Source organism: Cajanus cajan, chromosome 4 (genome assembly GCF_000230855.2).
Source record: "Cajanus cajan strain Asha chromosome 4, NIPB_CcT2T_4, whole genome shotgun sequence".
NCBI classification, from domain to species: domain Eukaryota; kingdom Viridiplantae; phylum Streptophyta; class Magnoliopsida; order Fabales; family Fabaceae; genus Cajanus; species Cajanus cajan.
The window spans coordinates 6,888,898-6,916,624 of NC_138520.1; the positions used below are offsets into that span (position 1 = coordinate 6,888,898).

Here is a 27,727-nt window from a genome sequence, read left to right on the forward strand (position 1 = left end):
TACCCTTTAAGCATTTAATCTTATAAATATTTTGAGAAACTTATATTAATGGTTAATAAGGAGAAATAGTGAGAGAGAATATTTGTGATAGAGTTTTGATGAAGATACAAAATTGTGTTTGTGAGACCCTGTGCTTGAGGTTTTATGTTTATCTATGAATGCAAAATATTCCTACATGATGTGCATGATATGAAATGTTTATGCATGACATGAGGAATTCATAGGTGATAAGCGATGATTACACATGATGTGATATGAAATGATTATGTGTGATGTGATTTGAGATGTTTGTGCTTGTGACTTATCAAGCTAAGTATCTATAGGAGTTTTATGATAGATATGTGATGTGAATGACATAAGTACATGATGAGTTATTGGTATGAAATTATGTTTGCAAGACATTTTCTTGTATGAGGTATGAGATGTTTATATGTGATGTATGTGATATAAAATGTTTATACGTGATATGAGAACTATATGTGATAAAAGATGATAATATATGATATGAGAATGACACAATAATGATATGTATGCATGAGATTGACATGAAGATGTGTTAAGTGAATATTACGAGTATGAGTTGACTCCATGAGATGAAATGATGTATAGAGTTTGGTATAAGTGACATACATCATGTGTATAAAATGTTTTCTAGTTGTACATGAGTATCAGCCTTCGAGTAACCATACATGAGTATTAACCACACATGGGTATTAATTTTTAGGCAACCGTACATGAGTATTAATCGCACATGAGTATTAACCTTTGGACAACCACACATGAGTATTAGCCTCTGGACAACTGTACATAAGTTTTACTGGTGCCACATGCATGTAGATCTAGATAAGCTTATGTCCAATTGTATCAAGTTTGTAAACTGTAATTGCTCTTAATTATGTAGTTTGATACGTCTTTGTTGTTACTAATAACTTTGATATTTTGTTTACATTCTCAATATTTATTGTATATGTTATAAGTTATGTTATGTGTGTTGCTATCCGACCTTATCTTATACCAAGAGTTAGAGTGAGACGTATCTCACTTCCCTTGCTCTATTTATTGTTCTCGTGAATGTTTTGTAGAAGGTCATCTAGATGATGATGGTGTTGGTGTTAAGGCATAGGCCTTAGCGTGTTTATGGTTGAAGCTTAGATAGAATGTGACATTGCGATTTACAACTTGGGTTTTGTTATTCTATTTACTTTGTTTATTTCACCTTATTTAAGAATGATGTTAGTCATTAGATTCATGTATTGTTTTGGATGGTTGTTATGGCCTAGTCATTATTTGGAGACATTTATATATATATTTTTTTTTTTGAACCAAATGTGAATTCTCTATTCTAAGAGGTGTTTTACAAACTATTTAGTTATTTTAGATTAAGTTTTATTCAAACAAGATTAATCTTTTGTTTTATTAGTATTATGAGTATGAGTATGCGAAGTAAAAAATGTAACTTGTCCCATGTATAACAAACACTAATGATTATTGGTACCTCACATTTATGCAAAAGATATATTGATACATATGAAAAATATATATATTGGCGCCTCAAATTAATTACATATGTAAAATATATATTGACTTGTTTTTTTTTTTTTTGGAAGGCAACAATTTTATTAAATAAAGTCAATTGCGCACAAGAAGTGTCAATTGAGATAAGTACAACAAAATCATTGAGAGTGTGTTTGGATGGAGAATTTAAATGAATTCATTTGTTTGAAGAATTTCAAATTCTTTGAGGTGAATTACTTTGTTTGGATGAAGAATTTACAAAGAATTTGAAATTCAAGCATTTGTGAAATTTTTTGAAATAGTAGAATTTCAAATTCTCCCAAAAAAGTAAGAATTTGAAATTTCTCATATTTTTTTCCTTATTTCACTAATATATTTTATCTTATCTCTTCATATTTTTAATTATTAAATGTTTAAAAATAATTTAAAAATTATTAAATATTATTTAATATTAATTTTTAAAATTATTAAATATTTAAAAATTGGCTAATATTTATTTTTATAAAATTTTATTTAAAAATATCAACATATAAATGTATTTTTAAAATCAATTTTACTATGGTACAATCAAATTATCATATCTAATTTAACAATTTAAAATTTTAAAAAAATTGAATTAACTTATCCAAATAAAATATTTTAAGAATAATAGAAATTGAAATCAAAGTAATTCAAATACCAAAAATTTCAAATTCCTTGAATTTGTAAAATTTCTCATCTAAACATACCATGAATCCATAATTCTCGTTAAACTCTCCCTCTGTGACATATTATAAAATCATAGTAAATACATAGATCCACTCACAGCAAATTGCAGTATTGTAACAAACACATAGATTAACTATGTTGCTCTGTTAGCTTCTATCTTGAACTTGAATTGTTCTCCTTCCTTTTTGATTTCACACTTTTGTTGTAAGCTTTCACCATCTTACTGAATTCGAATACAGGTTTGAATGTTGCTTACCCATTGGCTCAAGTTAAATTTTGTCCCCTTGTTTACCTTATATAACCACCACCAACAAAAGAATATAACATTCTGCATAACACTATCATAATCGAATGATGAACCATTAATCGAATTTTATATATTGACTTGGTTGATAATTGATACCCCTGAAAAAGTCTATTGATTATTTTTAGTGAGGTATATTATATTTTTTATCTATAAAATTCCAACCACTACTAGAATTTTTTCTATTACCTAAGGATTTCCTTAGGAATTTTTCATTAAAATTTGTAGGAAATAAGTTTTCTGCGAATTTCTCTACAAATTTATTTTCGCAGCTAATACCTTCGTGGATAATTGTTTCTTGCCAATTTTAAAATTCGTAAAAAAAATTTTTATGACTTTTGCTATAAAAAAATCTATAGAAAACTTTCTTGCAAAAAAAAAATGGCAGCAAACTTTCTTGTGGAAAAAAAATTCTTAGAAAATTTGCAAAAATTATTCTACAAATTTTAAAATCCACAAAATTTTTGCAAGAAATTTTCCACGAAATATAAAATTTGCAAGTCAATTTCTTGCAAAATTAAAATTTCCCAAGTAAATTTTCTGCAAAATTAAAATTTTGTAGGTAAATTTTCTGCAAAATTTCAAATTCGCAAGTAAATTTCCTAAAAAAAATCGCAGGTAATTTTTTATAATTTTTTTTTTAATATTATGATGCCCTGCAAGTTCACAATTCTTATAACTTTCACGTATAACGCAAAGTCCATAGACGCTATCCATGTCAGTCAGGCATATTCATAAGGGTATGAACCACGATTAACGAAGGCATAATTAGAGACCAAGAAATCCTCTTCACCTAGCGAAAAATATTATATAAAATGATTGTTGTATATATTATATAAAATACAATGATCTACTTGAATAAACTACACATCAAACGTAGTAACTTAGGAGACGCCATAGGGAAGAGAAAGCATAAAGATTAGCTACTTCAGTTAAAAATAAGAAAGCTTGCTACATAATCAATAAACATCAAATGCAAAATAAAAACTTCATAACGGTAATACACATGAAAGCCCCACTGAACTATTATACAAAGAATGAGGTACAAAAACATGTATGGTCAATAAAAGAAAAATAAAAATACCCTGCTCGTACAATTTCTCCCTGGCAAGGGTTGCTTTACGCCCGTTACCTCAGTATTGTAGGAATCCAGTACTCTTTGCATACACGTAATAATACGTTTAATTACATAATGAGTGGAATTACACAATCAAACAAAGGAATAATACATACAAAGGCTACAGAAGAAGCAAAGGCCAAAGTTGTAGCACTAGCACCCAACCAATGATTCGATCGCATCAAATTATTCTACTCAGATGATGACCAGCTTGCTCTATTGCTTTCAACATAAAACAACTAGGCCAAAACACATCCAAATATAAAAACCACTCTAAATGATATGATGCAAGGAATCCCCCATGACTCACTCCAGAAAGTGCTTTTCCAGGCTAAGCCATACCTTATGTAGACAATTGGAACCTGTCACTAGGCTTTTTTCTTCTCCATCCCTGATATTTCCATATTATGAACATTTTAGCATCAGAAAGATATTAACATGTACGAAAAATAGGGGGCAAAAACTTTGCAGAGGTAAACTTACAAAGGCAGCGTAATACACAAAAGTCAATCCAGCCAAAACAACAAATGCAATTTTGGTCACAATTGCAGTTGCCATGGCTGCACCGCACTGTTATATTGCACTATTGATAATTGTGCTGGATGTATGGCCCGTTTTATACACTAGAGTCTGTTTAGTGTCTATGAATTATGTTAAAATTATTGGATGGATTTTAAGTTCACGCATGCCACAATTATAACAAACTAACCAGACTAAAATTTCGGTGCTATTGCTCTCTTAGGATAGAACAAAAAGGATTGCCAATTTAAACAATAATAAAATGGCATATTCCTCTCTCTCTCTCTCTCTCCCTCTCACACACACTCACAAAAACTCTCTCTTTCACAAACACAAAATAGATATCATACATTTCTTAAATGTTATGTCTCTATATCAGAAAGTGAGTTAAAAATGGTTAGATGAAACAAAAAATTAATCAGTACACAGAACAAGGAGCCACAGAATGTCTAAAAATTTTCCTAATTTTGATATACAACTAAAGATGAAGAAAAAATTGTCAAATTCTATATACCCAATAAATCTACAACCTTCATTAATTGAAACAAACCTGTCATAAAACATCACCACATATTCTAATAGATCATGTTAAACATTACACAAAGTAGTGAGTAATATGTATAGATCATATATATATGTGTTTCAATATTCTACAATCTCCAAATCCAACACCATAGGACTGATATTTTGTAATTTACCGAATACTGACCCAAGGAATGTGGTAGAATAAACTTCAACTATCAATCATCCAAAACAATGCAATTATGCAAGTGAAACACAGCATATATTCTCCATACGTAAATAAAAACTCTAGCATTAGAGTAAAGAGCCTCAGCACACTTAAAAGAAACTTACAACAGGAGGATAAGTAAACAGAATGGCATTTTTCTCCTTAGTGTATATGATCAGCTGCAACAGCCCATTGAAGATCACGTACGTGCGAAAGAATTAAGGATCAAACAACACTGAAGCAGAATGAATAAAAATTTTAAACATCAGCAGCAACATTTTCCCTTTTCACACAAACACCAGATCCATTTAACTACGAACCTTGATAACATTCACTCGAATAATTCATGCATCCTAATCCCCTTATAAAAAACTTAAACCCTAATTCCCCTCCTTTTCCCCCCAAAAAACAAAACAGCAGTTTCCATTTCCAAATAGGCTTAATTGTAGATGTATCCACATCCAATTACCTCATGCAAACCAAAATTGAAACAAGCAAAGAAAGGACAATGTAATGAAAGGATATTCTCACCAACCGGTGCCCCTGCCGGTTCGTGTACTTGAACCTGGCGGTGTCGCCGGAGATTCTCACCGGCGGGAGAGAGTCCTCGTCGGGCTTCGGCGTCATGTTCTGGTCGAGCCAGACGGCGCCGCGCATCTCCCTAGGTCTGTACCAGAGCTTGATGTAGTTCTTGCGCTAGTTCCGGAGCTTGGCGGAGGCGGCGATGCCGAAGACGACGTGGCGGAGGGCGGTGCGGTCCTCGGGGTTGGTTTGGCGGGACTGGCGGCGGAGGAGGGCGGAGGCGGAGGCGGAGGCATTGACGGAGAAGGTGTGATTGGCGAAGGGAAGGTGGTTGCAGGCGCGTGAGGTGGAGACGAGCTTGATCGTGTAGACTACGTAGGTGACGGAAACGAAGAGGATGAGAGAAATAGTGTTGCGGAGGTGAATGCAATCAGTACGAGAAGACGGAAATGTGTTTACGTTTACGAGGAGTTTTTAAATTAATAAAAATAATCATAAATAAAAAAATTGGCAGGAAATACTGCTCACAAAAAAACAAATAACTCGCAAATTTATATTTAAAACAAAAATTTGTAGGAAAATAAAGAAAATCCTGCAAATTTTTTTAGAAATTTTTATTTGCAACAAAAAATTCATATAATTAATATTTTTGTAGTAAAATTTGCAAGAATTTTCTGCAAATTTAAAATTATAAAAATATTTGCAATAATTTGTTGGAGATTTATATTTGCAATAATTTTTGCAATAATTTTTTACAAATATTTTTTCGCATGAAAATCCTTAGGTAAATGACATATTTCTAGTAGTGAACAGCACATCTCATTTGAAGAATTTAGTGAATTTTATTTAGATAAAAGACACGTCAATAAGTTATCGTGGTTTTTTTTTTAAACAAGTTATTAGTGTCTTGAACTTCTTTCGCATTATTTTTTTTAAAGTAATTGTAACCTTGTAATTATGTATCTTCATTTATTTATCTATATATATTATACACAATTCTAAAACTTTGCAATACTTTGTAATGAGATGTGAATTTTTCTTTAAAACATTAATTGCAAGTTACAATTATCAATCACATATGACGTGATTCAATTTAATAGGGAAAGTAGCTTTTCTTTAACTTATCTATACATGTAAACATGCAAGTAACTCTCGTTGGCCAAGCCATTGTGATAGATCACCATCTTACGATATATTTTTTTTAGTTGGTTCCTGGAGTATCACTGCAGTAACTAATCTCCTCGCTAACCTCAAATCTTACGATATATATAATAACACCATAAAGTCATTAGTTATAATTTAAATAATGATGCCCACGTTTCACAGCTGCATCAATCTAAAAAAAGCAATTTAATCATGTATCATCATCAGATTAATTGGTCATAGAATGATTATCAATTATTTGGTTCATTGCTCCTTCATTCTTTCATTTTTCAAGATAAAATCAATATATATGAAGCTATACTATAACCTAGTTTTAATTAATATATAGTTTATGAATTTTTTTAATTAAGATAAATATTTATTTCTTTATTTATATATAAAAAAAACTTAGTATAGGTTTACAAGTGTTTGTGAGAAGTTAAATATTGAGAAAACTTAAAAAAAAAAATTGAAGTATACCATATATTAATTTCAACTTATATAAAAATAATTTTATTTCTTTGATTTATTTTTCTCTAATAAGTATATTAATCTATTTAAGAAATTATCCAGATTGTTTTTAAAAGGATATTGAGCAAATGAGGAGAATACTTCAACCTATAAATATAAATAATGATTGGTTAATTTTGATTTCAACATAAGATCAAAATGGGTTTTTATTTTTTATTAATATGAAAGTAAAATGATACGTTTGATGTTGAATAGTTCCACCAAAATTGAAAATAGTAATTCTTAAATTTCATAATAATAATGGAGAAGGAATTTACTTATTCTAAGAGTAAGTTTATTTACGCTTACTAGTAAGTTTATTTACACTTATTCTACTCAATATTAAAATTTAATAATCTAACTATTAAATTAAAAAAAAAATTAATGCATAGATCAAATATGTAAATTTTAAAAAAAAATTGAAAATTGGTTGATATTCTATTTTATTAATTCAATTCAGATAATCATAAAAATATTTTATACATTGATTTAAATTAATAAAATAGACTATCATATAGTTTTCAAATTTTTTAAACATATTTGATTTAAGCATTAAAAACTTTTAATTTAATGGTTGGATCATTGAAATTTGATGTAAAATATAAATTATTAAATAGAGTAAGTATAGATAGACTTATTCTTGGAGTAAGTGGATTCTTTCTCATAATAAAATTATATATATATATATATATATATATATATATATATATATATATATATATATATATGAAGAAGGATCCATTTACTATAGAAGTAAGTCTACATAGATTTACTCTGTTCAATAACTCATGTTCTACATCAAATTTCAATGATTTAACGGTTGAGTTTAAAGTTCTTAATGCATATATCAAATTTGTAAATTTTAAAAAATTTAAAAATTATTTGATTCTTCATTTCATAAATTCAAATCAATGTATAAAATGATTTTATGATTATCCGTCAATTTGAATTAATGAAATGAAGTATCAAATGATTTTTAAAATTTTTAAAAATTTGCATAGTTGATCTATACATTAAAAACTTTTAAATTCAATTGTTAGATTGTTGAAATTTGATGTAAAATATGAATTATTGAACGAAATAAGTTTAGGTAGACTTACTCCTGGAGTAAACGGATCCCTTTATATATATATATATATATATATATATAAGGAGGGTTCAAACGACACTGGTGTAACTTTTACTAAGTGTTACATCGCTCAATAATTTTAAATTAAATGTAAATTTTGTAAATCTAACCGTCAGATTGAAAATTCATATCACTTTATATGTGTATATCAAATTTTGTTAAAATTAAACAACAACTTGAGGGTAATCAAAGTGTTCATATTTTAGTATATTTAAAAATAAATATATTACGTCAATTTTGTTTTATAAGAATGAAGTATCAAATCATTTTGGATTAATATAAAATTTTGTATATATAATTTAAGAGTAAATAACTTTCAATCTAACTGTTAGATTTACAAAATTCACATTTAATTTAAAATTATTGAGCAGTGTAACACTTAATAAAAGTTATATCAGTGTCGTTTGAACTCTTCTTTATATATATGTGTATGGCTGCTTCGAATCCGGTTCCACCATGGTCCATGCATGGCCGTATAATTTGAGACACATCTTCACAATGAGCTTTGCCATCTGGAAGAACCATTATTCAGTGAATGAGACAAATTCTGCATGTGATAATGTTTTTCTCTCAAATCTTAATCAGATATATTAAACATATAACAATGAATTATGATGTCAGGTGCATTAGTGGCAGAGTGCATTCACTCAACTAAAACCCCCACTAGATTCAAATGGAATGTTGGAGGTCCATTCAAACATTGTGTTGTTGGAATCATTAAGAAAATCAAGAGGTCCATTCAAACATTGTGTTGTTGGAATCATTAAGAAAATCAATTTGATTCAGAAATAAAATTTTATACGCGTTATTTATTGTTAATAATTTTGAAATATAATCGATTATCATTTTCGATAAGATATATATGAATTAAATTAAATATAATCAAAAAAATTATTAATTCAAATAGTTTGATGAGATTTAATTCTCGATTTTGGATATGGAGTTATGTTGAAAGTATCAATTTTTCTCTATAAGGATCAATTTGATGAGAAAGAGTTATATTTTTTTACTAAAAAAATTACTACTACAAAATAAGTACAAAACAATCTATTTTATTAATTTTAAAAATAAAATAGAATATACTCGCATATTTTAATCCAGGTGTTTGTATCTCAGGATATATTATGAAATAAAAAAAAATTAAATATGTTTTTAAGTCTTTAAATTTAAGGTAAATTTATTTTTAATTTCTTAAATTTAAAATCGATCTTTTTAGACTTTGTAATTTCAAAAAAACTTATTTTAGTCATTATACTCAAATTTTGTTAGAAAGCTGTCAAATATTATCATATAAAATATACTTATTGGTGTCCTTATTAGTGAGAACATCACATTAAATCCAATTAATATCGCATAAAACAAGATTTTTGAAAATTCAGGGTTAAAAATAACAGTTTTAAATTTGAGGGACCAAAAACAAATTTATACTAAATTTGAGAGACTAAAAATATATTTAAACTTATAAAAAATTGATATGTATTAACTCCTATATATTAAACACAAACTCCTATCTTGTGCGATAGTATTTTTAGAAATTTTCTTTGACGATAGGGTTTTTAATTTTTTTTAACTTCTTATCTAATTTGATTTTTATTTATCATAATTATTTATAAATTAAATTTTAATATTTTGAAATAGATTATCAATAAATAAAAATTATTATGATACAATATAAATTATTTATCATAAATATAAAATATAATTTATGTTATTGTAATGATCCGTCATGGTTCTTACACTTAACAATTTTTACTGCAGCAAAATAATATAACATCTAATTGCCTATGATTAATATATAAACAATACTTTAATATATGTACAATAACATATATGCGTGTGTGTGTAAAATTTATAACAACAACTAAAGATATAAAATAACTAAACAAGTATATAAATTATATATGTAAAGTAATCTAGTACTAAATATTAATCTTAAATTGTCGGTCAAGCAGCTCTACCAAAAACAACTACATCATAGTAGCATTAACAAATTAGCTCTGTCATCACCAATATGGTCACACAAAACTATATCCTACCTCTAGCTAACCCTGTCTTACTCCCATGAAAATATAATCGTTGTAGTCCAATCATCAAGGAAAACATGCAAGGGTATATTGGAAAAACCCAAGTCCCACATCGATTAGAGATTAGACAATTGAATAGTATATAAGTGGAAAGCAACCCTCACCTTACAATCCGGTTTTGTAGGGTTAAGTTAGGCTTAATCCACTATTCTAAAATGGTATCAGAGCCATTTAGATCCACTTTAAAAATGAGCCACCCACCATTGATGCATGCCTCATAGGCATGAGGGGGTGTATTGGGAAAAACCCAAGTCCCGCCAATCTTAGATCATTAAAAAGGGTCACCCACCATTTATCCACGTACCAAGCCCAATAGTGCTGGACGTGAGGGGGTGTATTGGGAAAAACCCAAGTCCCACATCGACTAGAGATTAGGCAATTGAATAGTATATAAGTGGAAAGCAACCCTCACCTTACAAGCCGATTTTGTAGGGTTGAGTTAGGCTTAATCCACTATTCTAAGAGGGTAAGCTAAATTTCAAATGAATCAACATATAACAAGTATAAATGAAATACAACTATACTACCAACATGTAAACCACCCAACATGCATTTCATGGTTCACATTATACAACACTCAACATGACATTAACAAGCTTGAAAAGCAAACAACTTAAGCAAATCAAACTTACCCCATAACCATTCCATACAACCATATAATCACCAAAGCATGTGAACACCAGGTAATGCCACGTCATATGCATACATTTCAACGAATGCATTGTCACACATTCACACATGGAGATCTCTTACACCAAGATGAGTAGTTTAAGTGGCTTGACTCAACTTAACCAATTGATCTATTTTCATGCCTTTTATGTCTGCTAGATCAACAACTAATTAGGATACCAATCCCTACACATGATTTCTTGGATGTTTCCACTTAGGTTAGGAAAGTCTAGTATCATTGTCAAGTATAACATAGTTTGAGTATGAACTTACCACGACATTGACATGTATTAATCAAGTCCTATATGGATTACAATTTAGCTAATTATCCTTGTGATACCACACACCTCTCCAATAATCAGTTAAGGATAGTAGTCATCGACTTCATACTTTACTCCAACATAAACTAAGAATTTAAAGAAGATTCAACAATCTACTTTAAGAGATAATGCCTACTCAGAGGGTTTTTCAATAATTGGACTTATAAAACATCACAATAATATTTACACAATGAGACACATGTTCAACATAAAATAAGAAATTTAATAGGAATGAAATTTGTATTTTTATTTTTTTAACCGTTAAGTGTTAAATATATATGTATTTGTTTAAAAACTAATTAAATATTTTTTATAAAAAAAATAAAAATTTCAACATAAAATAATAATTATAAAATTATATTAATTTTATTTTATTTAACAAATTAAAAATAAAGTAAAAATTACATAAATATTAAATAAATTTTAAAAAGATAAATTAAATGTCCAATTTAATAAATCAACTATCACATGTATATCCAATCAATCAAAATATTTGTGTTAAAGTGGTGGCAACTTTGTACATTACCTACATAGTCGGGGAGGTCTGGACTCATACTCATGCACAAATGACTTTTATTTTTCTTTTAAATAAAAAACTTGCTTTTTATTTTATACTTTTTATGAGTCTTGTTTTTCTGGCATTCTAAGGGGCCACGCCCACGCCTTTTACTAAAAATCAAATTTCTTTGTATCCAAATTTTGGTAGTACAAGACTTGCGACCAGTAAAGAAGAACTATTGGTGCTCTGTTCGCAAGAACAAGATAACCCAACCAAAATGTTCTTCAGACGAATCAGAACTCAGAAAAAGCACCCAATTCGCATCTGCAACTTTTTGCTCTAAACTCTAAAGGCGGGATTGTCATGCTTACCACAAGATAACTACCCAAACAACATTTTCTTTGAATAGGGGAAAACTACTCTCTCATTCTCTACTAATAATTATAATTATTTTCTTACATTCTAAATTTTACATCCGTTTACGTTCTTCATTATTTCTTTCTTCTTTAATCATCGCATATATTATTATTTTTCTTTCCACGTCTCTCTTTCCTTCACGCAAGTGCAAACAATCTTTATCCCTCTGCTCATTAAAAAATTAATAATTCATCCCTCTACTAATTTTTAGATTTATTTTCCTCTGTATAAGTTTAAATTAATTTGATTAGATTAACTCATAAATTAATTTGATTAAAACAAATTTTTTTATAAAAAGTTTATACAAAATTATTTCAAAAACTTATTTAATTTCACAAGTAAGTTTCTTTTCTTTTTTATTAATTTATTTTTACTTCTTTTTTTTTTTACCTTTTTAACTCAAATTATTTTCACTTTCATTATAAATACTACATATTGAGTCATTTTATATTTATAGGTTAACTTATTGTTCAACTAATCATTATATTTATCGGTTAATTTATTATATAAACTAATCATTTTATGGAATAGTTTCGATTTAATTTGTTAACTTATAAATTTTTACTTAATTTTACCGAATAATATAACTTTTTTATTCTCTATTATAAATAAAAAAATATTTTTAAAATATAAATAATTTATTTTTATATTAGTTAATGATATTATTTTTTAAATATTTATTTATAACACATGACTTTATAATTATATTATTTTTTAATATTTATAATAAAAATAATTTAAAAAGAATATTATATAAAAATAAAAATAAAAACTGATTCATCATTCATGTGTTTCTATTTCCGGTTTTGATTTATAACTTAGGGAATGATGAGTTATGTTTCTGGAAGTGGTAGATAATGGAAATTGGAAAGCAGAAACTACTGAACCACAGTTCTGTCTTTCTCTCTCCTTTGAAAACAGAAGACACAATAAATCGTCAAACGCGTCCTTTGCTTAAGAAGGAGAGTTTGTCGGTTCCTTCCCACGGTATTAAATTATAGGGAACTGCCCAAAAAAATAAAAATTCTTAATCAAACAAAAAACGCAACCTTACCTCTCCTCTGCATGCTTTCCTTGAACCAGTCTTAGTCCACGCCCGCCACCCACCTCATTATTTCACTCATTCTTCTCTCCCCAAAAAAAAAAAAAACAACATCTTTTCTCTCATCTATGCATACAAACCCGCAAGGCAAAGAAGGAACATTCAGAAAGCGATGAGCCGGTGGATACGCGTGGCGGTGGCGGCCTCCGCCGTGGGATGCGTGGCAACCCTTCTCTTGGTCTTCCTCTGGCGTTGGTGTCACAGAAGAAGGCACAGGAATTTCGTGGAACCGACCAGAGTGGAGAACGTTCAGGGAGGGATTGAAGAGGGTTTTGAGTTGGATCAGGGAAACAAGAACAGCAAGGGAAGCTACAACAATTATTATGTTTTTCGTGGCAGCGTGTCTGGGAAAAGAGGCTTGTTCAACTGGGGTGATCATCCATCTATGGCCGCTGATGCCGTTGAAAACGGGTGGTCACGATTTGCTTTCACGGGCTACAAGAGTTACACGCCGTCTCCTTCGAAAAGATCAACGCTTTTAGGAGTTTGCGCTGCGCCGGGAAACGATTCGGGGAGAGAGAGAGAGAGGGAATCGGGGGCTGAGATAAGCTGGGAAGTGTCACGTGGATCTGCTGAGTTTATGCAGAAGGTCAGGTTGAACCCTGGGATCAAAAACTCTCAACAAAACCACAACTTATCTATGAATGTTGCTTCTATTATCAGAGGGGCTTTGCCTCTGCCTGGGCCTCCTTTGGGGCACTGTGCTTTTCCGCAAGAGGCGTATTTTGAGATTACTATTTTGTATTCTCGTGGGGATGAGGGTGAATCGGTTTCTGGGAAGAGTAAGGAGGGTGAAAAGACCAAGCTTTTGGTTCAGGGTAAGTCTAATGGTAAAGGGAATTCGGAGGCTTTGGTTCATGTTACTAGTGGGAATGGTAATAAAGTCAACAATGTTGAAGGAGAGGGTGGGAATGGGAATGGGAAAGGTCAATCTGTGATGTTCTCGTTGGGGTTAACAGCATTGGGTTCTGTTCCTTTGAGATTTCCTGGTAGCTACCCTGGCAGCATCGGCTTCAACTCCAACGGTTCTCTCTATCTTGATGGTAAGTGTAACTACTAACTCTTTAGTCTTCATGTTCATTTCGTTTGCTTCCCTTTGACCTAATTAGGTAGAGTTTTGTAGACAAAATTGGGTATACTTGTTAATGCTAACAGTTAGTAACAACTAGTATGTCTTTTTTTGTTCTGTTATTTTGTTGTCTATCGGGATTGGGATTATAATTGTGTTTTCAAAATCTCTTTTTTGTTCTCAAAATGAAATTGAACTAGGATGTTCATATAGCTAATGGATGGTGGTGCAAGGCACAACTTTCTGTTCTGTTCAATTAGAATAAGATGAGAAAATCAAAACTTGTGAAGTTTTGGATGGGAAATTTCATTTTGGGTATTGTGAAAATAGGATCAGAAAACGTTTTCCTACTATTTCTGTTTTTTTAGTTTTTGAAATACTTTTTTTGGAAATTCGGTTTGTATTTCATTTTCTGCTATATTGTTTTGGCATCTTTAGAGGCATCTAAGTATGCAATTTGGTTACAGGAATGAAACTTGTACGTGAATCGGAGAAGGCTGAATGGGTAGGAACCGATAGAGTGATTGGTTGTGGGTTTGATCCTAGACAGAAGAAGGTTTTCTTCACATTAGACTCAGAGCTAATGCATGTAATTCACTGCCAGACAGAGGAATTTGGCACACCACTGTTTCCAATCTTGGCTGCAAACATAGACATTATGGTGTTAGTTAATTTTGGACAAAGTGCATTTAAATATGCACCTGCAAATGCCCAGAGAACACCAAATCCATGCTTCATAGCCCCACTTGTAAATTCACCTGCTACATTGGGCTATGATGACAGCAGGGAACTATTCTCAATGGGAAGGATCGACTCTCAGTGGCTCAACCGGTCCACAACCAAAGGAAGCCACAACAATGGAAATAATAATAATAATAATAATAATAATAATATCAATAAGAATCGAACATTGGATTTTGATGAGGAGTCTGAGGCTGATCTATTTGAAATCGTCTTGGATGGTTCTGGAAAATCCCCACACACAGCATCATAGATGACAACAAAGAGTGAACATCGGTACATTGTCTTGGCTCTGGCATTCAACATCATGGTTGGTTGATTGTCCCTATGGTCTATGGGACATGGTTTTCTTTGCACATACAAGAGTTTCGTGGGGAAGAGTGTTTGATGTGTCTCACCATCTGAGTGGGATCTTCAGCATCGATTAGTCATACACGAACATATACAGAACACACAGAGAAAGAGATTCATATACGTGACACACTACTTTATCTATCATCACCCATTGTGGAGGCTTAACATTGACTAACTAGTCAAATACAGTTTGTCTCTCGTTTTCTACTTTTTTTTTTTTTTCAAGTGGCCAGGCATTTCATTTTTTCTTTTTGAAGAGAACATAACCACCCCCTCTGTAAATATTGTATCCTCATATAATTAAAAATTTACTTTCAGGCTTCAACTGACTGAAAATAAAGAATACAAGTGTAGAACTGTTTGTACCAACAGTTTTTAATGTAACATTTTATTTGCTTCTTCACGTGAATGGTTGTTAGAAACGGCAACATATAAAAGGATGGAAAAGAAGGATCATCAGAAAATTAATATCTATTATAGACTGAAATATGGTTTTGTTTTCCATGTTCTTTTAAAGTCTTGATTTGGTCCTTTATTTTTTTTTATTTTCTGTCAATTTAGCCCTCTGACTTGTATTTAATTGTGATGTTATCCTTCCTTTCAAATCCGCTATTGCACCTAACATTAGTTTTTTTAAGGCATTAATACCGTTAGGTGAGTCCTAATTGGTAATAGAACTTTTCAAAAGTTTGTCATTTCAAATAAACAGAAGACTAAAGAGAAACTTAAAATTAATATAGAAGAGTAAACTAATAATTTTGCACATAAGAATTTAGAACTCCCTTTTTATTCTTCTCATTCTTCTGCTGATAGAAAGGGTAGTGGTTGACTAGTCGTGGATGTTTGTTGTCATGGCTTTCATTTGGTAAAAACACTGAAGAGGAAAATGCAAACCACGAGCGTTGCAGATGGTGACGACGTGTTTCATTGTGTTTTCATATGTTTAGGAAAAAAGAAACTTCATTTTTACTCTCACAAAAGAAAAAAAATTTATCTTAAAATATTTGTTATTTTAACTTTTCTTGATAGTATTAATTATATATTTTTTATTTATTTATACTCTTAATATTAAGGTTCTCTCATCTAGTTATTTATTTATCTTGTAAAATTAGATATTAAGTCAATTTAGTAAAATTATTATTCTATTTCATATATTTTTTTTTACATATAAAACATCCAAAATTAACAATTATTTTGGAATGAAAGGAGTATAGAGTAGGGATGAAAGATGAGAAAATACAATAATAATTTGGTAATAAAAATTAATTTTAAGGAATAGGAATGAAACAACCGATATAGACAATATTGCATTTGCCTAACTTTGATATTCTTAATGTGTGTTTGAAATTTAGTTCCGTGAAGCGCGAATTATTCCATCCTTTTCCTTCTATTTCTCTATTTGTTGCATTAGAAAGTTGAAACTTGGTTCGAAACAAGATGACCGAAAGATGGATTGAATATTTTTTTTTAAGTGAATTATCAAATAAAAATAATTTATTTAAATTTATTAAAAATCTATTTAAAAATTTGATCTATCTATTTTATTTAAAAAATTCAATCTATTTATTATTTTTTTTTATGGAAAGATATTAAATACATCCATAAAAATAATATTTTAAAATTAAATTATTTTTATTTTTGAAATATTTTGTTTTTCTCTCCTTTCTTTATAAGTAATTACATTTTTATATAATTTATTAAAATTTACAAGATTTTTTTTAATATCAAAATAGTCTTTTAAAATTTTAATCTAATAAATATTTCATATTATAATTCAATAAATTTTGATGTAGTCCATAAAATCAAATATATGAATTTACTAGTTTATTGATCAAATGAATTATAGATAAATAGATTTTTTTTACCACACAGATCCAAAAGACTACAAATAAATTTCTAAACACATCCTTAACCCAAGTCTGCGAATAAATTCCTTTTATACTTTTGTAAATTTCAAAAGTATATTTTTCCTGAACTAATTATAATTATTCTTTGTTATTATAAATATCATATATATTCGTAATTATACTAGTTCCCGTAAAAAAAATTATATGTTAACATCAGTCAAACATATATTCTTTCTTCGGTATCACTGTTAATAATTTATGTTCCGCAAGAATAATGTAACTTTAGCTCAAAACTAGTAATCAGGATTTGAGGAAATAAATTTAAAACATAATCTCAAAGATAAGAAGTAGAATAATCAATTATCTTTTTAAAATTCTGATGAAAGATTAAAACTTTTACTGTATATATTAATATATTTTTATAATCATATTATTAGAATATAGTATTCACGCACTTATACGATAACTAATCACTATTTTAAAATCTGACCCACAATTTTTAGAGAATCTTTCTCTTAACCATATTTTTTCAATCCAAATGATTTAATATATTAATATAAATGTTTTTTTTAGAGGATATTAATATAAATGTTAATATAAAATAAATAAAATCAAAATATTTAATATAACTATAATATTATGTTTGAGTGCAAATGAATCAATAAATGTGAGTAGTTCTATCGTAATTATTAGTTTCGAATGCGAGTTATATATGAATAAGTAATTGCATTAAAAAAAGTTATTCACAGTAGTCTTATTCCACTCGTAGTTAATCATTCAATTGTTGAAATCTCAACTTACATGATTAAGAGAAATATTTTTGCTTATTTATTTTTGTAAGATTTGACTGCAATAAACAATTGAAAATGTCAAGAGAATTCAATGAAATCTTTTGTGAAATGAACATAGAATAAATTTTTTAATCTCCCTATTCAAACATGTGGTTTTGTTTGTCCACCATTATCTTTGATGACCACTTAAGAAGAATTTCATCTGTTCTGCTTTCGCTTTGGATGGTTAGCGTTTAACAACCTATAAATTAAGCAGGATCAATGTACAGCAAAAAAAATAATAAAAAAAATAACATATAATCGCGTGTCAAACTACCAATCCTTACTTTAAATTCGTCAAAGGTCAGAATAAAGATTTTACTTTCTGAGTGGTCCGAAACAGAATAAAGAAACCACTTTTGTTTTTTTTTTTTTTTTTTTTTACGATCGAAGCCACCACTTACCTATTGATGATGATTGTGTTGTGTCACCCAACTTTAAGAAGAGCAATTCTAATCGTGGAAGGGTTCCTCTTCCCTCTCGTCAATTTTTTCTGAAAAAAAACGTGAAAAGTACTTTTGGGATTGATTTTATAATTTGCATCGTTGGTTATAAAAGCTATTGCATCTCTACGTGGATCTAGTTTCTTCAACAATAGAGGGAAGAAGAAATTCCTGTTAATGATGTTCTGAAGGTATGCGTGTGCAGTGTGATGCACATTAGAGGGTTCAAAACTTGTGTTGCCATATTAATATTGGGGTTTTAAATATAGTTTTAATAAATTTAGATTTTAAAAATAAAGTTGTCAAACTTAGTCAAAGTACAAAATGGGATTAAAACAACTAATAAATCTGCTACCATATTAGATTTTCTAAACATGCATGCATTATTGTGACCTCGCAATCCCTCGAGAATCAGCTCTACCAAAGCACTATACGGAAGAGTGGTTCCAACTCCTTGTAACAAGAACTGCATAAATTAAGTTGCTTAAATCTTGCGGTCCAAACCAACTCTAGAGCAAAATAAATGCCCAAAGTTCAGATATTATGACGTCTGCTGAACCCATATGCTTCATAATGTCCATCCTCCATTGGCCATTGAATCAAGACACTCCTTCAAAAACCAACATATTAGGGCTCATCCAAATGTTGGGATGATGTGAACAAGAACAAACATCCACTCTACTAATTGCTCTACCAAAGCAAAATCCACTGTTCCTAAAAAACCACCAGTTAAGGGTGCCATCAAGAAATCATGTGGCAGATAAGCACCTAAGGCATACCATGTGTCTTTGACCTTCGTACAATCCCTTAAAATATGTTATACATCATCATTAAGTGATGACAAGAGGCCGTTTTTAAAAATTAAAAATTTATGAAGATAAAAACTAACAGTAAAATTGGAGAATTAAAATCACGTCTAGCCATATTTCTAAAGATTCGAGACATTTTGCCTGTTTGATATAAACTTAGAAATACTTTTAGAATTTCTCTACTTAAAAAAATATTTTTTATTTTCAATAAAGAAACTCTCGATAACACTTTTAGTTTATATCCGGAAAATATCTATAAAAAAAAACAATATACACCCGTTTTCCAATTCTAAATTTGCTTTTGGATCCCTCTGCTGTCGTTTCAAAGGTAAAACAGCCTAGGTGAAGTAATATTTATGTGTGCCTCAAATGGAAAAATAACATCACGACTGTTATTGCTTATAAATCGCAGGTGATCTGAGTTACAAAAGTATTACCTAAATTATCAACAACTCCTGACCAATTCAGGTCGGATTCCAAAATTCCTCGTTTTAACACATGAGAAGTGTGATAATGTAAATTGAGAGAAAGGAAAAGAGAGGTGAATATATATGTTCAGTTATGACACCCCAGTACTAGTGTTGCAACTCTTAAGAAGATCGCCCTCTGAATGCTGCCGAAACAAACAACATAATTCCAACAGGTAAACGACATTTACCCAACATGGATCTCTTGGAGGTCACCACAAATACCGAATCTTCTCCCAAAACCTTTTAATATATAGACCATATTAATAACAAGCAAAAGTAATAACAAGCCATTAACATTGACAAACAGCATTCCCTTACACGCTCAGCAATATTTTCAAGCAGAATTAGGTCATCTTGCATGGAACCTGTTGATATTTTTGACAATCCTGTAGAAGCCAATGCATTTACCAAAAAAATAAAACCTTTGTTTTAAGGTTTTCAGAAAAAATACAAGTAAACAACAATTCACACTATCAGATGATGTGCAAAATCCAAAAAACAGGTGCTACTGAAGGAACATGCATTGAGATCACAAAGCAATGTTATTCTTCAGTTGTGTAATAAGATTGGGATTTTCCTCCAGGATAGCTGTAATTGCAGCACTAGCAACATATGGGGGCAAAGAAGCAGAAAGACGTAGCTAGAAGCCTAGAACTATTCAATCGCTGCCAAGGTTGAAATATAGATTAGTAAATAGAAAGTAAGTAAGAAATAAGTGCTGCCAACAATTAATAATATAGTGATAAAAACTCCGAAGCCATCCGTCCATCATACAAGTTCTACAGTTTGAGCTTATATAGAATTTGGGAAGAACTGGTAGAAAAAAAATAAAAATAAAAATAAAAAATAAAAAAACTACACAAGAAACCAATCCATAATTTCCACACTTGGGGCTAGCTATATCCATACTTGGTGTTCTATAACTCTTGCACTTCCAGTGCAGAATCCTCCTTCTGAAGCCAATGCATGTCCCATAGTGGCGGTTATGATATCTAACTTCTCAGCCTGTAGTAAATAATCATAAATGACCAATAACAGCACCATTTAGAACGTATGCACACTTGTTAGGAATGTAGCAGGGATAGGAATATTTTCCTTAAATTTTACTCATCCCATCCTGATTTCATTACTAAACAGCAGCCTCAATAACATTTTTTATTGATGGATGAACCCACGGGAATAGAGTACAAAGAAGACTAAATTACTATATATATGATCATTGCAAATCAATTAGCAAGTATTTTTTTTCAATGTCAAAGCATAGGAAAATTAGATTCTTTCATCAAAATACTCTACAAAGGTCCAATACTTTATTGTTAAGCAAGACAACCGGAAAAAAAAATATTAAAGAAAGGGATATTGTACTACTCAACAATTTTGAATAATTTTTTTACATACTAAATGGACTAGACATGAACTACAAACAAGGATCCGGATCCTCTGACTTTGAGATATAAAAGTTATGGTAACTTAATTCATTTCAACCATTAGATTTATAAAAATAAATTAGATTGTGACACGTGTACAAAATATATTTTGACTTAAATATACACGTGTCACAATCTGATCTATTATTACAAATCTAACGGTTTAAATGTGTTAAGTTACCCTAACTTTCCCTCCATAAAGTTAGGGGATCTATTTCCCTACAAACAAGAAACTCACAATCAATTATATTTTGTGATCAAGCAAATTCAAAATCATAAATGTGAAAGATGTATTAAAAGCAATAAAGTAGTTGACAATGAAGATAAGAAGATAGAAAAGGAAAATTCTTTATCTACTGGGAAAGCAATTATTGAAGAGTGATATAAATTTTTACGTAATTTGTTTAATTATTGTAATCAATTATATAAGGTTTCGAATTATTAAGGATATAGTTTTGTAAATAGTCCTTTCCTAGGTCTCTTATAAATAAGTCTCTTATGCTGAGAAAAATCAAAGTCTTTTCAAGAGAAAAACTCTCCGTTGAGAGTATGTCTCTCCAAGAGATTTAATCTTGAGTGTATCTAAATCCTTGTAATAATTATCTATAAATAAACCTCTTCAAATTACTCAACATATTGTACTGAAGTAGTAGTGGACTTTATTATTGAACAAGGTTCAAGTATGACAATTACTAACCTAAAGTATACTATGTTTATATGTATGCTTAATGTATAGTTATGGAAATAGAGAAAATAGTTTCTAAGAATCTAGAACACCTAGAAATAATTCAGGAAAATGGAACTTATGAAAATCTAAGTTTATTTAAGAAAAGAAGGTGCAAATATTGAAGGAAATAAAAAGAATAAATTAAAAATTATTATGAACTTATTCAATCAAAGAGAGAATATTATTTATTATGGAAAAGATTATGTGAATAACTTATAGATATATCTTAAACATGTGGTAACATTTGTTTCCAGTTATTATCCAATAAAATAATTTTAACAATTAACTAAGAAATTAAAAAAAAAAAACGAAAGACATAGAAAAAATATTGGATATATACATATGCAAGCGATTCAAGTAATAATAAAATCAACTTTCAAGAAGAAATAAATTTCTCCTATAGAATTATTACTAAATGATGATAGAATAATGGATCCTAAAGATAAAGATATTAGGAGTAATAGAAGGGAATTTAGCTTATGAAAAACTAAAATTTGAAATACATTCAAATATTGGAGTCCCATTAAACACTAAAAGATTAGAACAATCACTAACCCTAAAGCATAATTTTCTTAGGAAAAATCTAATGAGACTCGGAGATAAAATATTTTTGATAATTTATTAAGTTAGTTATGCATTAACTAATTCTCATCATAGTATTAGTTTTAAAAATTATGAAAAAATAGATGTTCCTAAATTATTTGAAGAAGTAGGAAAAGATCATTCTTTGCCAAAGAATTAAATAACTAAATCAGAAATTTTAATAAATAAACCAAAACCTTTATATGTTTTCTTCATATTTCATTTTATATTTTTAATTTATATATTCGCCTTTTATTCCCCTCTTTGGAGTTACATGTATTAATAATTTTGTAAGTTCATGTAAAGTTTATTACTTTATTTTCCTAATTTTAGTTTTTTTTTATTAATTCTTCCAACTCTTTTCTTTTTTAGACATTTATTATTTTCTTCATATTCAAAATATTTTTTTAATTAGAAAATTAATTTCTTTTATTTTATTTTTAATATTTTCATCTGCATCTATTTCTTTTTTTTCATCATACTTAATGTTTCTCTTATATTATATATCTCCTTTTTGACTTTTCTTATATTTTATTATAAATATAATTTGTAATTTTATTAGTATTTTATATTATTAAAATCAGTATCTTTTATCAAAAAAATTTATTCTTTAAATTTCGTTTCATTTTCTTTTGATAATTCTATATATTTTTATTATTTTATTTGGAAGGGTATCGGTACCCTACATTTTTAATGGGTACTGTAGAATTTTTCTTTAAATAATGAAAAAAAAATACGTAAAGAAATTATTAAGAATACCAAATTTAAAATAACTGATAACCCGTTTAAGGTTAACGGGTACGGGTACCCTTCAATTTACGAAAGTACCGTAGAATTGTCTCAAAAAGAAATATAAAGTTGAATTCAATTATTAAAAAGATTAAAATATTTTTTAGTAGGAGCAAAATTTAATTTTGACCCTATAACTTTTATTTTATTTTTTATTTCTTAAAATTTATAACTATTATTTTTTGGTTCTTATAAGATATTTTTTGTTCTTGTGAGATGAATAAATTTTAGTCTTAATTTTTGTAAAAATATTTTTATTTGATTTTCATTCTTTTAAAATTTAAGATAATTAATTTTGGTTTTTAACGATGATAACTTTTTTTTAGAGATATCAAATACTAATATGATATCATTAAGAGTGATGATATAGAAATTATTGTCAAATTTATTTTTTATTATAAAATATATCTTTTGATAACTACTTAGAAATTTTTATTTTGAATTATAATTTCAAATAAAAATGTTATTAAAAATGTTAATTGATTTATTAAATTTATGAATAGGTTTTTTTTATAACAGTTATAATCAACTTTTTCAAGGATAAAAATAATTTAAAATTATCTGTTAACATTCTTAATAATTAGTATATAGTTATAGTTTGATTATTTTTTAACATTAAGAATATGCAAATTTTAATTTCACTATTTTTTATTTAGAATTTGGTAGACAATGAAGAAGAAAATTATAGAATTAAAAATATTTGACATTAAACTGGACATTTTTTTCTTTTATAACTCTTAAATTTGGTGTCTCAATTAGTTTAAGCTATTAATTTAAAACAACATGGATACATATGCATTATCACGAAAAATTTATTTTTGTTGGATAAACTATACTCAAATTAAAATCGACTTTTTTTATGAAATAAAGGCGCAAATTAAAACTTGCATGTATTTTAGTTTTATTTTTTTTTTTAAATATAAGCATTTCTAATTATGAATTTTACAAGTAATTTTTAAACTATAATCAGATTAAAGCCGATTTGTAGGTTTTTTTACAACAATTTAGAGTGCAAAAAATTAATTTTAATTTTAAATGTACACCGTTTTGATCAATTTAAAAGATCGATTCTTATCATCAGCATTCATCTTAAACATTTAAAAGGAATAGTGGTTGCATCTTATATTTTTTCTCTATAATAGAGTACTCTACACTCATCTTCTACATATATTTGTCATTTTTTTTAGTTGTTATTGTCTTTTTCTCCCATTATACTGTATATAACATTGGTATTGATTTTTCTAAGTTGAGGTGTGTGGGGGCGAAGATACCAAGAGTATAGTAAGAGGAGTTCGAAGATGGTGGGTCTTTCCAATGGTCCTCAAGGGGTATGATGCAAGTGATTTTAATGGTACAAACATGGTAAAGTTTAGATGTTGAATAATTTTTATTATTATTTAATTATTTTGCTATTTCTTTATTATTTTATTTTTTTTTGTTTATCAATCCTTTTAGCTTCATCGCATCATGATGTTGCATAGTGATGTTTATTTTCACAAGCATTGTATTCTATAAAATTTTATTTTCTTTTGTTAAATTTATGAAATGTAATATTATGTTTCTTTTTTGTTAATTATTGTGTTTTATCAACAGTTATGTATTGTGTTATTTTGAGGTGGTGTTTTGAGAAACTTTAAGAATTTAGAAATTCTCGTGAGTTTAGGTTGTTAAGAGGATTTCTTTGGATAGATGTCTAGTTTGACCTTGAGGAGAAGGTATATAAGTTTTCTTTTGAGATTTGAGTCTTATTTCTTAGAGAACTTTAGAGAGATAGTAGTGAGAGGAACTCTAGAGTTATGAAATTCTTCTTCTTCTCTTTTCCAACTTCTTGATAGCATAGAAACCTATTATTGAGTACCAAAGTAGTGATCTTAAGCCCCTAGCTGAGGATCGGAGGTGCGGAGCTTTCTAGTGTGTGCTTGAAGTTTCTTACCTTTTTCTTCCTCTTCCTATCTTACGGAGTGATTGTGGAGGTAACGGAAGCTAGCACTTGATCTTTGTTGATGTTATGTTGTCCATGTTGCATTCTATTTGAATTGTTGCTTGAATTGTGTGTCTTAATGGATGTGTTTTGTTGAATTGAGGTTTGGATTTTTGGTTCATAAGGGTTTGGTGCTTTTATGAAGATTTGGAGAATGTGAACTATTTAATGGTTGCATGTTGAATTTCTTGTTCAATCTGATTGGTAGTCGTGTATACATATTATTGGATGTGTTACATGTTGGATTTTCTGATTTTCAGGTGAAAGGGAGAGCAATTTCATGAATTTACAAATGCAGGATTCACCATTAGGTCAGACGCGCCTTCATGGCGTCGAGCGTAGCTCAAATCAGGAGTCCTCTATCTTACTCGTATAAGGCATATGATTGGTAGCATTCAGAGTAAGAAGAGAGAATTTCCCCTAACTTGGTTAGGCCGGGGTATTAAGTTGAATGATGTCAAGTGCGAGGAGAGAGAATCCTCTATTCCTGAATTGACGTCGAGCGCCAATGGAGTGACATCCGACATGTGTCAAGCAAAGACTCTCTATCTGAAATGGGGTTGGATGTTGACTTTGTCATGCTAGGTGTGAGAGTTCAGGGGTTCCCTACCTCATCCACGCTAAACATGGACGAGGTAGAGAGCTCTTTATCTCAATGACATTGAGCGTGAGATTCCATATGAAAACTTGTTGTTTGTGTAATAAAGTGGTGAACATGAATAGGGTTAACTGAATCTATTGCATGTTGTATGGTGATAGGTGTTGTTGGTTCTATATATATTGATCTTGGATTATATATATATATATATATATATATATATAGGGAACATATCAAGTGAGAGGGAATTTATTATGAGAGATGAGAGGGTTAAAATATAACTCTTAGATTAATTTTCTCTCACTTGATTAAACTCCAAATTTTCTCTCACTTGATTAATCTAAGGGTTATATTTTAACCCTCTCATCTCTCATAATAAATTCTCTCTCACTTGATATGTTCCTTATATATATATATACATATATATATACATATATATATATATATGTGAATGATAAACTGCTAAAATGTTGAGGTGTTGATGCCGAGAATACCTTAGATATTTAGGCATCTTATGTTGATTAACTATTGAATGGTGAGGTGATGATGCTAAGGGTACTCAAGGCATTTAGACATTAGGGTATATTGTGTTGATCAACTTAGGATTAGAGAATAAGATGTTTTCAAAAGTTGGATATCTTATATATTATGAGAATATTGGTGTTGTACTTTACGAGTCTAGTTGTTGAAAACCCTTCTTGAATAGTTAATTCTTTAAGTGAATAATTATGTCTCCTCTAGGACCTTCGTTAATATGGTATGTAGGTCAGGTCATTGGTTATAAGTGATCACAACATAGAAATAACTCCTAATTATACAACTACTTAAGTTCTTTCATGGAAATAAAATATTGTTTGGCAGAAAGGTGAAATATTTGTTTTATTATTAGGCTATGAATCTAGCGAGTTATATTTCAATTATCATAAGGTGACAATTATGACTTGTGGTAGAATGTTAGACTAGTTGAATAGTAGAGAAGAAGTATAAAGGAGATTGTTGGAATAGTTTATGTTGTTGTATAGAAGAAGTAAAACAATGAGATTAGAAGATTGATGGATGAGATTTGTGATGAATCAAGTTATTTAGAGGACTCACATTTTGAGAGTTGTATGTTTCAAGTTATTTAGTCAAACATACTCTTAAAATATCCATAATAAGAACTTATCACATTATTCAATTCAAAGCACAAAACAATAGACATAAATAAAGATAACGTATATTTAAAACAGATTAAAGTAAATTTAAATATTGTATTAAAAACAAAACAAAAAAACAGGAGAATGATTCTATATGTTATTCAAATACTAATAGTTGTAGGCAGAAAAAGAAAAAGAGAAAAACAAATATATAAAAAGAGAAGTCACATGACTTGTGTGATAATAAAGGAATAACTCAAAAAAAATATTTATGTCAATGAGTAAAAATATATAAATTTATAATATAAGAATGAATTAAATATTTTTTAATAATTAAGTGGCAAGCTATTTTTTTTTCTTGTCAAACATTTAAGTGGGCCGGGTTGTAAAACTCGAACAGACAAAGATAATGTTCATTCCAGAATACGGATCAAACAAAAAGTTTAAGAAATTATGCCCAGAAACTAGAAGGCCCAGACACACACTATCGAGCCTTTTAGGTTTGTCTCCTCACAACCACACCCACAATTCTAAATTTCTAATAACTATGTATTGTTGCTTGTCCAATGTCCACCAACATCCAACTCCAATCTCTAAACGGATCGTTTTAGGCTTTAATATTTTACTGAAGCATCC

General features: G+C 29.2%; 1 protein-coding gene and 1 long non-coding RNA gene across 2 annotated transcripts; one reads left to right on the top strand and one right to left on the bottom strand.

Moving 5' to 3' along the window:
* Nucleotides 1-3,528: 3,528 nt before the first annotated feature.
* LOC109813365 (uncharacterized) lies at nucleotides 3,529-5,412 on the bottom strand. The gene is made up of 2 exons (XR_014433629.1): nucleotides 5,019-5,412; nucleotides 3,529-4,035 (listed from the first exon to the last, which is right to left on the bottom strand). It is a non-coding gene; the product is annotated as an uncharacterized LOC109813365 (long non-coding RNA).
* Nucleotides 5,413-13,067: 7,655 nt separating this feature from the next.
* LOC109818490 (uncharacterized) lies at nucleotides 13,068-15,855 on the top strand. Its single transcript, XM_020383971.3, has 2 exons — nucleotides 13,068-14,331; nucleotides 14,825-15,855. Exons 1-2 carry the CDS (start codon nucleotides 13,401-13,403, stop codon nucleotides 15,349-15,351), a joined length of 1,458 nt encoding a protein of 485 aa, XP_020239560.2. The 5' UTR covers nucleotides 13,068-13,400; the 3' UTR covers nucleotides 15,352-15,855.
* The last annotated feature ends 11,872 nt before the right edge of the window (nucleotides 15,856-27,727 follow it).